General features: G+C 40.8%; 1 protein-coding gene across 3 annotated transcripts; it reads right to left on the reverse strand.

Annotated features, from left to right (window-relative positions):
• Nucleotides 1-2,229: 2,229 nt before the first annotated feature.
• LOC130404720 (RING finger protein 122-like) lies at nt 2,230-10,127 on the reverse strand. Of its 3 annotated transcripts, none has more exons than XM_056609599.1 (7): nt 10,013-10,127; nt 9,683-9,746; nt 8,238-8,394; nt 7,364-7,406; nt 7,035-7,076; nt 6,625-6,707; nt 2,230-6,150 (listed from the first exon to the last, which is right to left on the reverse strand). In XM_056609599.1, the coding sequence occupies exons 1-7, from the start codon at nt 10,082-10,084 to the stop codon at nt 6,027-6,029; spliced, it is 585 nt and encodes a 194-aa protein (XP_056465574.1). In that variant the 5' UTR covers nt 10,085-10,127; the 3' UTR covers nt 2,230-6,026. The 3 variants fall into 3 exon arrangements, with proteins under 3 accessions (XP_056465574.1, XP_056465576.1, XP_056465575.1); XM_056609600.1 differs by having other exon boundaries at nt 2,231-6,150; nt 9,825-10,106; XM_056609601.1 differs by lacking the exon at nt 9,683-9,746 and having other exon boundaries at nt 10,013-10,095.
• Nucleotides 10,128-12,048: the final 1,921 nt, after the last annotated feature.

Consider the following 12,048-nt stretch of genomic DNA (forward strand, 5'->3'; position numbering starts at 1 on the left):
CTTTCTACTACACCAATTTCCCTTAGGAACTTAATAATGCTGTGATGGCATTGCCTGCTGATTTCCCCAAAAGCCCTGATAATGAAAAGTTGGTGTGTTCTGCCTTGCTAAATGTCTGAAAAAGGTGGACATGAGAGTTTTGACTCACAAAGTCAAAACTCATGAGATGAGACGCATTGTGTTCCCAGCAATCTTTCAAAACGCTCTTTGCGGGATGAGTATCACAGTGCCCCTGAAGATTTACCCAGTTTGCAAGCATTAACTTAACTCTTATTATTCTTAGAGGCATTTCTCCCATCTCAACCTGCATTGCTGACACTGGAGATGTTTTAAAAGAACCACTACAGATTCTCAAGCGCTGGTAACACATCCAGTTTCTTGAGATGAATTTCTGCTGCTGACATGAAAGCTATACACCCATAATCAAACACAGATCTCATGAGTGCAAGATATATGTTTAATAGAGATGTTCTACTCGCTCCCCACTCCTGTCCTGCCAAACAACGAAGTATATTAACAACCTTTTTACATTTATTCTGAACCTTTGTTATGCAAGTGTTCCATGTATAAGCTTTTGGTCAAACCATACACCAAGAAATCTGATCGTTTTAACTTGTTCAAGGGATTATGTGACGTCATGCAATACATTGTGGGAGAAATAAGAATCATCGCTAACCTGTTGATAACCGCTAAAGTATCCCTTACTTTTCCTTATTATACTTATTTTTTGTGATACCCTACAACATCAAATACAATGGAAAATTGCCAGAAAATAAAAAAATAAAGGGCATTAGAGATTGAGGCTAATAATTATTTTAAATGCAGCAACTGAGTGGACAGGAATAGTTAGAACAATACCTCAATAGCTTCTCCTTTTCTGACATATTTATATTAGGTCTATTTATGTTACATTCGGCTGTCTTAATGTCATAAGATTCGACTGCACTCCAACATATTTATCATATGTTATTTGCACTTTTGCATTCCTACATTCTTACTCTGAACCATCCTTAATTTAATATCTGCCTCTAATTGTGTATAATATTGTCTTACCTGATGCTGCTGGACCACCTTATTTTCCCATTTTTAAATACGACAAACTGAAGTTTGTATTTTAACTTAGCTCTGTGTGTAACCAAGTGAATAAGTAAAGTCATAAAAAAATCAAAACATTGTAAACGTTTTAACACTTTATTCGGAAGCGCGTCATACACTCAACAGCTAATCAAACTCAGAACCTCAACACACACACACACACACACACACACACACACACACACACACACACACACACACACACACACACACACACACACACACACACACTATATAAAGGCCGGTAATTCAGTAGTGGTAGTCTACACGAAACTGGCTGAAAAATGGAAATAATATTTATTAGGGGTGATCAGCAATTATTGTCCCTTCAGAGCATTGACTTTATCTATTATTGGCATATAATTAATGATAATATATATTTCTACCTCATACTGTACTTTACATCTGTTTCTCTCTGTCATATGTTTTATGAACTGTCCGAGCCCCAGCACCCTATTGATTGGGGGACATTGAACATTTGGATTTGAGACAGTAGGCTATGGTAATTCATTAACTTTTATCCGTTTTATTACATTTTTCATCTATTTTACCCCTTTTAACTGAACTAAGTGTCATGATCTCTTAGTTATAAACAGATTGTATGAACTAAACAGGCCGATCGAATATTTAAAGATCGATTTTGTCTATTGAATGATATCACACTTCTCAGCCACCGCAGCGGAGATGAACAGCTGATAGGTGCAACTCTAGTTAAAGCGGAACGAGCTGCGTCAATTCAATTCGTGGTCATTATTTTATCACAACTTAACTCTGTTTTGGTCTACAGATGACTGTCCAATGTCAACATCTTAAAAACGTTTACACTCGCAACACATCTGTAAAATCGTTTAATAAGACCGACTATAGGCTATACGTTTCCAATTTTTTTTTGCCTATCTTGCAAAAATTAAACCTAGCTAGCGTTACCCACGTCAGTGTGGATTAAAACAACAATGCTTCATGTTGGTGTAACGTTCGGTTATTTGTTTGATGAAAAAATCGAAACTTAATGAAACTAATAGATCGGTAAAGAAATGCCAGTCTCGTGCATTTATAATTGTATCGCTGTTTTGAATAATAATAATAATAATAATAATAATAAATAAAATGTATATAGCGCTTAATATGGTACTCTAAGACGCTTTACATATTGCCCTATCAAAACTATGTAAGACAGACTAGGAATAAAAGAAAAACAGAGGTTAAACATGAAGAATAAGGTGAATAGTCACCTACCATAACCTCCAAGTGCAGCTGAACCGAACGTGTCACATAGCTTCGTGCAGTCCCGTCCCTTTTACACGTTGGCAATAGAATTTGCAACTCGCGCTTGCGCAGTGCAAAACGACATTTATTTATTTTTGCAATTTCCGGTGTGCTGGTGGATGTTTCTGTGGGTGGATGTCTGCAGCGGAAGTTCTGTGGGTGGATGTCTGGAGCGTGTGGGTGGATGTCTGCAGCCAGACCCCTCTCAAATTATTAACTGTGCACGCACCGTTGAAAAAGCCATGCCATGCTCCACTGAACGCCGAAGCTTCGGCGGCAATCTGGCAGCTCCGGCGGGGGGAGCTCGGCAGCAGTCCGGCAGCTCAGCTCCCGGAGTACAATCCCTTTCTCCTCCATGTCACGCTTCATTTGGACTTCAGAGAGTCAAGGCCAAAGTTCCTTTCCCCCAATTCTTCTCAACCATGGCCGACATAATCCCCACTACGAGTCTTTACTTGTTGTGGAAGTACCAGAGACGTCAGACGCAGTCTTTATGATTCATAATATCATCCGAGGCACACATAGCTTTTGGCGGTGATGTTAGATATATTTTATAAATACCTATATATAATATCATATTATTATTATTATTATTATTATATTATAGAATATATATAGAGCTCCAGGAGTCCGCAAACGGCAACAATCACTTCTCCTCCATGCTGTGGTTCACTGTGACAGCTCATTGGTCAATTGGCAGCAGCTCATTTGCATTAAAGCTACAGAAACCAGAAACAGCGCATTCTGAAGGGACGGAAACAGAGGGGAATAGTGGTGGGTGAGATATTTCCAGCAAACAGCTTCTAAAACATGTTTTCTGGAACTCATATATTATGTTTACTTGTTGGGAAAACACCATAATATGTCTCCTTTAAACCTTAATAGCTTTCACTATGCCAGTCTAGAGCAGCGCTATTCAACCAGTGGTAGCCTACCACTCTGGAACCACTCTACCAGGGTGGGAGAGGGTACCAAATGTGGTGTGTCAAATGTTATTCTTGAAAGACAGACATTTACAATAATATACAAATGATAACATAGATAATTGATAATAAATATCTCATAAATATTGTTCAGTAAATAAAGTATTATGACTTATTATTTCAAATAATAGTGTCGCTATGGATTAGCGTGCATTTCATCCCATGTTTTCCACTGGCATTTTTTCAGCAGAACACACCAAGCAGTGTTGCTTAATTTTCTAACCACCTTTTTGAGCATTCCTATATGAGCTGATCCAAAAAAGGTCTTGATGACCATTCAGTGGTACACCTAAGGATAAAAGTTGTTACCACTGGCATAGAGTGGCATATCAGATCGGCATATCATGCTATTGTCACATCAAACTATTTTGTCTTTGCCATTAATGAATGGGTTTTGGTCTATGTGAATAGTGTAGCCCAGGTAATCTCCTTATTTACCAGCCTCTTAGCCAAGAGGGAATTCCCCTTTGGGTTGAAGTTGGACATTTATTTTTCCTTGTCAGACACCTGGATTGCAACCAAAATCTACAGCTTACAGTGCCATCCAGTATGGGTTTGGGTGGGGTGGCTGGCTCCTGAAGATATTTGTTTAGTTTTGTCTTGTTTTTTACAAGGAAAACCCCAGTAACAACCCTACAAGTTACAATTATGATGCTTCATAGATTTGAGTTCACTAAAGGGTATAACTTTTGTCCAAACTCAGACATGACAGACATAACAGATATTAGCCTAAATTAAATCTGTCCTCAGCAAATGCGTATCCCACTCTGAGTTTACGTGGTATATCCCGGATAGACAGTCAAGGATCTCTTCAGCACATTGCTAGGACACACCCTTCAGGCACATGACGCCCCATAATAATACAGGGCTGATACTACAGCAGGTCTGAGCAGGTATAATTGGCATTCTTTCCCCACCCACCAAATATCCACAACTGGGTTCTTAGTGCAGCAGATGAGGTGTAACCACCGATAAAATCTACCGGAAAACATTTGGCTTTATCTGAACACGGTCCATTGTAACAACCATCTCAAGGCTGAAAAATCGATACCCTTTAATTGCATGCAATTCTACAAATACAAGGTGTATTGTTTGATTGAAAATCAAATAACTTATTAGGGTGTGAGCTTTTAAAATGCCCTCTAACCATCTAGTCATTCTTTCAACAACTAAATGAATCAATCAAGATCTTTGTTTACAGCAAATGATCCTTCAGCAAGTTTGCCAATGATTTTCAACCTCAACTTTAAACATACAATTACTAACCTGTGACTCCTTTTATATAAAGAGTCACTGGTTGGTATACAGATGAATCACATTTAATTGCCAAAATATTTTTTAGTAATACCCACTTTATTAAAAGCAATTTATGATACAAAACCTCTAGAAATAACTTAAAATTATATATGTTTATTCAACCATATTCATTGACTATATTTCCTTCTATATTCCAAACCCTGTAGTGAGTGAAACATGTGGCAGTGCTTACAGGTGTTCCCATTAACCAACCGGCCAAACAAGAATTTAACCCCTATCCCAGTTTTTTTTTTGGAAGTCAAGTTAATAGTCCTTTAAACTCTCAGTCTCATTGCTGTATACATGCCTTCACCCCAGAGGCAAAAGCAGGAGTTGATGTCTTTCTTTTTTTTGAATAGCTGGTGTTGGGTTTTTTGAAGAAGTTTTCACCTGACAGTTCATGACAATCCAATGAAACACCATTACATCCATCCTTGTAACCTAGTTGAGTCTTTATGCTGCCTTTAGGGATAGTTTGTGTAAACCGTGACTCTTTGTTGCTTATTGGAGGGAACCTGCCAATGATGCCGAGACATATTGCAGACACAATATAGACCCAATCACTCCTTGTGAAGCCATGATCAGTGTAACAATGTTCGGTAAATATCTGTATAGGGAATGTCTAGTTACTGCCGGGCGCCATCTTGTGAGACAGAACCAACACGAGCAGTATGTTTCTGCGACAGAGGAAGCTGCAGTTTCAGTAGAATATTGAATAAACCTGTACAACTACAAGTGGTTTGGAAACTATAAGTACTACCTTGAAAGAAAGTAGTTCTTAAATTGCAGCCTCCTCTATCGCAGCCGCATACTACTGATCAACAGACCCACAGAAGCAGGGACTTGTTAACATGGCACGTCACATTCCCTATAGGCCTCCTCTTCTCCTTTGGTCTTTGGTTGGGCTCTTTTGGGCAGAGCCAGCCTCTCCGGGCCCTGTCATTGATGTTAGAGGAGTGAGAATCAGGAGGGGAGGGAAGTCAATTGGGAATACACCATTCCCACACATGGCTGGAGTCTCTGAGTCTCTGGGTGAAGGAGGGCGATGGGCCAAACCCCACCCTCTCCACCCAGATCATCACTATTCCAGCTCCTGACTCCAGGGAGTAGAGAAAGGTTACTTCAGGGATGAGACAGAGATTGCCTTGAAAGAACTTTCTATCCACGAGCAAGCGCCTCAAACTTGAACACACCTCTTTACAACTCCTCAAAGTTCAACATGTCATCATATGCACCCTCTGAATGATTGTCTTATGTGGATCATCGCACATAAGAGTTCTGTTCCTACTCGATTACACTGGAGTCCTACGGATGTGGTGAACACCAAAAAAACACGGCTTTCACTGGCCTATCTGTGTGGTAATAAAAAAAATGTTTTCCTTCCAATCAGACCTCGGGGGGGTCTTGGGGCGCCTGGGTTCCCTGCACTGAGGCCTCAGGCAGAAGGCGGGAGATGGGCTTGTTGCACATTGGGCAGACGCTGCGGATCTCAAACCACTTCAGCAGACACCTGAGGAGAGGAAGAAGAAGCGGTGACTCGATACGCTGACTTAATACGCCATGTTCCTGCAACATTAGTCAACAACACCGCTTGGCTACAGGACCTGGGGGATTAACGTTTACTCGTCAGCTGGTCAGCTAGATTCTCAAGCCTGGGGTCACTCGTTGGAGGGCAATGCATTGGACAATAACAGACGGCAGTTCTGAATAACATGTTTCAGAGGTTTATGAAAATTCCTGTCCAAATGTTTTTTGAGGTCGAGAACCCTAGAAAATTAGCTTCCTATCCTCTATCTCTGGGGTTATTATCTTTTTAATTAAACCTGGAATTAAATGAAATAATCATCCTGAACATAGTTATGTTCAGGACGCACAACCCACCACCAACTGTATAGCAAATGATTTTCTCAAATTGTAGTTTAAGAAACACTGCTCTATGTTCAAACTGTTGTTGTTTTGTGTCCACCCAGAGCTGAGTACTCACTTCTTGTGGAAGGCGTGGGAACAGGGACACACTCCGAGTTCATCACGGCTGCGGAATTCTTCCAAGCATACGGCGCACATTTGCTGCGATGTTTGAAAAAGAACGAGTATCAAGAAAGTAATCTTGAAAATCACAATTCATGATTTCACTAATTATGACCCGATCGTTTTGGTGGTCACGGCTCAAAATGCATGTATGTTGATGTATTACTACTATTACATTTGGAATTTACTAGGAAGACATGATGCACAATATCAGGATAATGATCCTGATTTACCTAATTTAGGTACGTTATACAACTACAAAAATCCCCACTTTTATATCATGCTTTGAAATATGGCCCATAGTTGAACATTTGAACACGACTTAACATTCATTAGGATATTTTTGTGTCACATTATTCAACTTACACCAATAAGCTGGAGTTTATTTCCTGCTTCTTTCAAAACGACCTGTTAACACAAAAATGTTTACCATATTTAAACATTTAAATATAAATAATATGTCTGCGGCTAATTATATGATTTGTATAATATTTGTGTAAAGTGTATCGGTGCATTTGTTTTGAATTAGTGTCAGGTCTCATTTGTCATCGTACGTCACATCTTCGGGTACCAGATTTAGCAAATAAGCAATGATGGCACTAACTTCCTCATTTTCCTCAGATGTGTCCTTGTTCTATTGTGTTATACTCTTTAAAAGGGAAGTAAATTAGGCTAAGGCAAAGCTCACATCTTACCTGATTATATCCATACTGTTCTCTAGAGCTTTGTCGTCGTAGTCTTTAGTATATAAAAAAAAAGATCAACATTAGATTTTTCCCATGTTAAATTTCTATTCACTAATAAGTTATACAAGCAACTTGTCGTAAGCCTCCGGATACATGTCCATAAGAAGCAGAAACATGTACTCTCATGGGCCGGATGCCTACAGGTCTACCTACTTTAGGTGTAAAGGTTTGAACCAAGACTCCCAGTTTGCATGTCCTCTTGCAAAACATAGCGTCACGCCTCGACACAGCAACTTCAGGAAAAATTGCTGCCACGCTGGTATTAAGTAACAACAACCAAAACCCAACAAATGTTTTGGTTTTATTTTTCAGGATGAGAACTGGAGGATTCCAAAACACTGAAGAACGACCAACAGAGGTTCATCAGAAACACAAATTATGTTTTCCCTCAGACTCTGAATCATTACTTACTAATAAATACCTTTTTTTTGAAGAGCATAGAAAAAAGTATCCTTTACTAATAGAAAAACTAAGTATGCGGCAGGTAAAAGTGTAGTTGTTGGAAATGCTGGAAAATACTGGATTTGATCCCCAAATACCCATCGTCCAACCTGTAGGGATCCTTGAGCAAAAGGCCAATAATCCAACCCGCTCCTCAATGTCCTGTATCTGTCTTCACTTCAAGTTGATTTTGATAACTATAGTAAATAGTAAAACCGAATTCCTAAAATGGGCTGTAGCAGATAAGAATGCTGATGCTGATAGTTATCCAGGATACATATGCTTGGATGAAAACATGAGAAAACACATTTAATAGGGCGAGGCGTTCAAAGCAGGGTGAAAGTTTGGAGAATCTCATGCAGAGGGTCGGCCTGTTTTATACCTGAACATGTAGCAGCAGATGATGAGGCTGAGCATGAAGACGAAGAGGGCTATGCCCAGGATAATGACATAGATGTTGAGGGGCAGGTGATAGAAGTCTTCTGTAGTCATGTTGCATTTGAGGTCTGAGCTTTGCATTCCAGATCCACAAAGACACCCTGGTTGGGAGAGGATCACGTCGAGACAACATTAATAACTTGCATTCTCGCTTAAAGTGTTGTTTCCTGATATTGCCAAGTTATACACTAATATGATTTATTGTTAACTAAACGAAAGACATACTAAGGTCGTTGCTGTGATGGAGGTGAACAGTTTCTTACAGGCGGGTTTCTTAAACTGTCACATATAGTATGTATACTAGAATGGTACCTGAAAAGACAGGTATAAAGATGACGGAAAAGGATGACATATAGCAGTCCTTAAGCATTATTATAATCAGTCTCAGTATTTCCAGTCAAAGGTGAGGTGAACTTTGAATAGCTGAATGTTGAGTGAGAATTCCAGTGCTTTTGTTATTCACAGATAATTTGCAGAACCTCAAGGTTGAATTTGCATACATGGTTTAGCATAGTTTGCAAATGTTTTTCTTAATTTCTACTGAATAACCAGTTCTAGTGGTTTGTCTCGCTTTAAGCTTGTTTGTGCGCAGGTGAAAGTAGATTTATTGAAAGTAGATTTATTGTTTGATCTGAAGTCTCTCTCTCTCTCTCTCTCTCTCTCTCTCTCTCTCTCTCTCTCTCTCTCTCTCTCTCTCTCTCTCTCTCTCTCTCTCTCTCTCTCTCTCTCTCTCTCTCTCTCTCTCTCTCTCTCTCTCTCTCTCTCTCTCTCTCTCTCTCTCTCTCTCTCTCTCTCTCTCTCTCTCTCTCTCTCTCTCTCTCTCTCTCTCTCTCTCTCTCTCTCTCTCTCTCTCTCTCTCTCTCTCTCTCTCCCCCCTCCGTAACCAGAGTCGCTGCCCCACCAAATTCCAGGTCTGAGTGTCTATTTCTCCTTCAAATGTCACGTTACCCCCGCCCTGAGCAGGGGTCGAGCAGAGGGTACACGACGTCACCTACACAGAGCATATGCAAGCATGGTCAAACCTCTATGATAAAACAATCATGCGACTGTAAGGTGTTGTTTTGTTAGTTATTTGTGTTTGTCTCGGGGGGAGCTGTAGTGTCAGAAGCAGGTAACGGGTAAATCATTGATAGTGGAACACTTGGCCAGTGGCCACAAAGCGACTACCACTGTGATTTTATGGGAGCGAAGCAATGTTGAGCACATATTAAAAGCACAAACAAAACAACAACAACAACAACAATAACCACAACAACTCAAATTGCAGTCCAAACCCTGTCCCCTGCCATTTCCCAACGCTTTGAACGGCGTTACTGTGGTACACAATATCTATAACTAAATACAGTTCGGTATGATTACTAGTCTAAGCGTCTAGAGTATGCTACTCACCACTGCACCACTTGACGGGATGCATATAAACCAGCAAGTTGTCCCGAGGTGACGAGTGTAAACACTGCCAAGAAACGTTTTTCAGCGATTCAACTTTTAATATGCCGGGGGCAACAATAGTCCGGGACACTGAAGTCGTTACCTGCAATTCCTCAAGAATACTTTATAGATGTCCTGCTAATTGTACTACAGCGCAAGACTTTCGAGGTGTGACGATGATTGTGACGATCCAAAACCAAAAGCAATGTTTCGATTTCACAAGACATGGGATGCGGCCAAGACGACATCTGTCTCTCTCTCTGTGTCGTTGTATTGACGTCTCCTCCTCACCAGAAGTGCAGTGGGTTTTGTAAAACACTGTAGTCTGCTGCTCGATCGGGTCCTGTCTCGCCGAGGGCACATTGTGCTTAAGGGAACACGGTACACTCCATGACAGCAAACAAGGCGGAGGAGATGGGGGGTGGGGGTTATAGTCTCCTTGCTCTCTAATTACAACACACACACACACACACACACACACACACACACACACACACACACACACACACACACACACACACACACACACACACACACACACACACACACACACACACACACACACACACACACACACACACACACACACACACCCTTCGCTCTCTCGTTTACGTCATTTACAGACTCCCGCGTTGCCCTCAACGATGAGTCGCTGAGGGCCAATTAAGAGGTAAACGAGAAAATGGGAATGAGGATGTGCTGTCTTTCCCTGACGGCTGACGCACACAACGCACGCACACACAAGGTTTCGATTTTCCAGTATTTCTCATGAGAGTGCGTTCAGTTCAAAGGCCTATTACGATTCATCCCCGTTTTCACTCACTCGTTTTCTCTCTGCCTCTCCCCTCCCTCTCCCCCTTTATCCGTATGTGTCTCTCTCCCTACCTCTCTGTGGTGCCAAATTCACTTGAGCAGCCTCAGTTTTGTAAACAGATCTCACATGATCATCTGTCTTCGCTACATCCCCCACCAACCAACACACACACACACACACACACACACACACACACACACACACACACACACACACACACACACACACACACGTTAGGGTATTATGAGGTTAGGGTGATAAAATGATACATGGATGTAAGGATAGGGTGACTGGGAAATAGTTGACAACAGGCCAAATAATAAAGGGTAACAATTAAAGAGTTGTAGATAGAATGATACAAGAGGGCCACCTGGTGTCAATTAGCAGAAATGTCAGCCAGATGCCATGAATCATAATGGAGGAGGAGAAGGAATAGATCGTCATATGGTGTGATGGTGGGTTAAGGGACACAGCCAGCGGCCACAACCGATATTATCGAAGAAACAAGTTATTAAAAGTCGGGTAGCCAGCCTGTGACTACTGTGTTTAGTGGAGAGAGAAACATTTTGATTATACTCACTCCTATGCAGACTCTGCCGAAATGTTATACTTGTAGGCCTACCTATTTATTCTTCCTTTGTTAAATCTCTTAAACCACCATTTCAATGCAAAAGCGAGAGAGCAAGAGGGAAAGAGAGAGAGACATACATGAAGAGAGATATTTTAAGTTTAACAAAAAAAAAATCACTACTTTTCCAGACACATTTATAAGCTTCAATTTGAGCCTGTGATGACCTTTATAGGCTATCTTTGAAATTACACTTTATGTGGTCAGAAATCTTCACTAAACCTCAAATACGATAAAGCAGAATTTAGAGTCACTAGTCTTCCAGATGGAGGGTATCATGTTTTGGCAGCTAAATGTTTTAATTTGGACTGCTAATACTGCTATCTGAAGTGAAGAACAGGAAAAGTGAACAGGAGGATAATGATTGCTTTTAAATGGTATCCTAAAATGTTAAATAGTATATGTTGTAAATATCCAGATGGCTTATCCAAAATGATGCACTTAAGTAGTGTGCAGCTATTACATTACAAATATATTGCTGACAGACTTATCCAAAATTGACCTACAATAAGTGGATTCAACCATGAAGATACAACCCATAAATTGCAAGATTAATGCGCAACATTCTTCATATAGATAGCGAAGATATTCATTATTTTTCAGGGGACAAGATTTTTGTCTGAAACAGTAGATGTTCAGGGCTTTTTGCTGTCACGATGTCAGTGGGGAGCTGGTTCCACCATCGTGGAGGCAGGAAAGCAAATAATCCAGATTTTGCTGAGCAGCCGCTGGGGCCTTCTCGCAGTTAGGAAGTATCAAGCTGTTTGGCAGTCGTAGAGCGAAGTGGACGGGCAAGGGTTTGACCGTTCCTCGATATACGATGGGCCCGAGCCATGTGCAGCAGGGCAGCCGAGGTCCCGAGACTTTAATCAGATTCGAGCAGCC

The sequence above is a fragment of the Gadus chalcogrammus genome, chromosome 15 (genome assembly GCF_026213295.1).
Source record: "Gadus chalcogrammus isolate NIFS_2021 chromosome 15, NIFS_Gcha_1.0, whole genome shotgun sequence".
In the NCBI taxonomy this organism is placed as follows: Eukaryota; Metazoa; Chordata; class Actinopteri; order Gadiformes; family Gadidae; genus Gadus; species Gadus chalcogrammus.

Coding starts and splice junctions, on each gene's coding strand:
- LOC130404720 (XM_056609599.1), bottom strand. CDS start 10,084: ATGTGCCCTCGGCGAGACAGGACCCGATCGAGCAGCAGACTACAGTGT. Junction 6,708..7,034: donor ATAAACTCCAGCTTATTGGT/GTAAGTTGAATA, acceptor CAAACATCGCAG/CAAATGTGCGCCGTATGCTT. Junction 6,151..6,624: donor TCCCACGCCTTCCACAAGAA/GTGAGTACTCAG, acceptor TCCTCTCCTCAG/GTGTCTGCTGAAGTGGTTTG.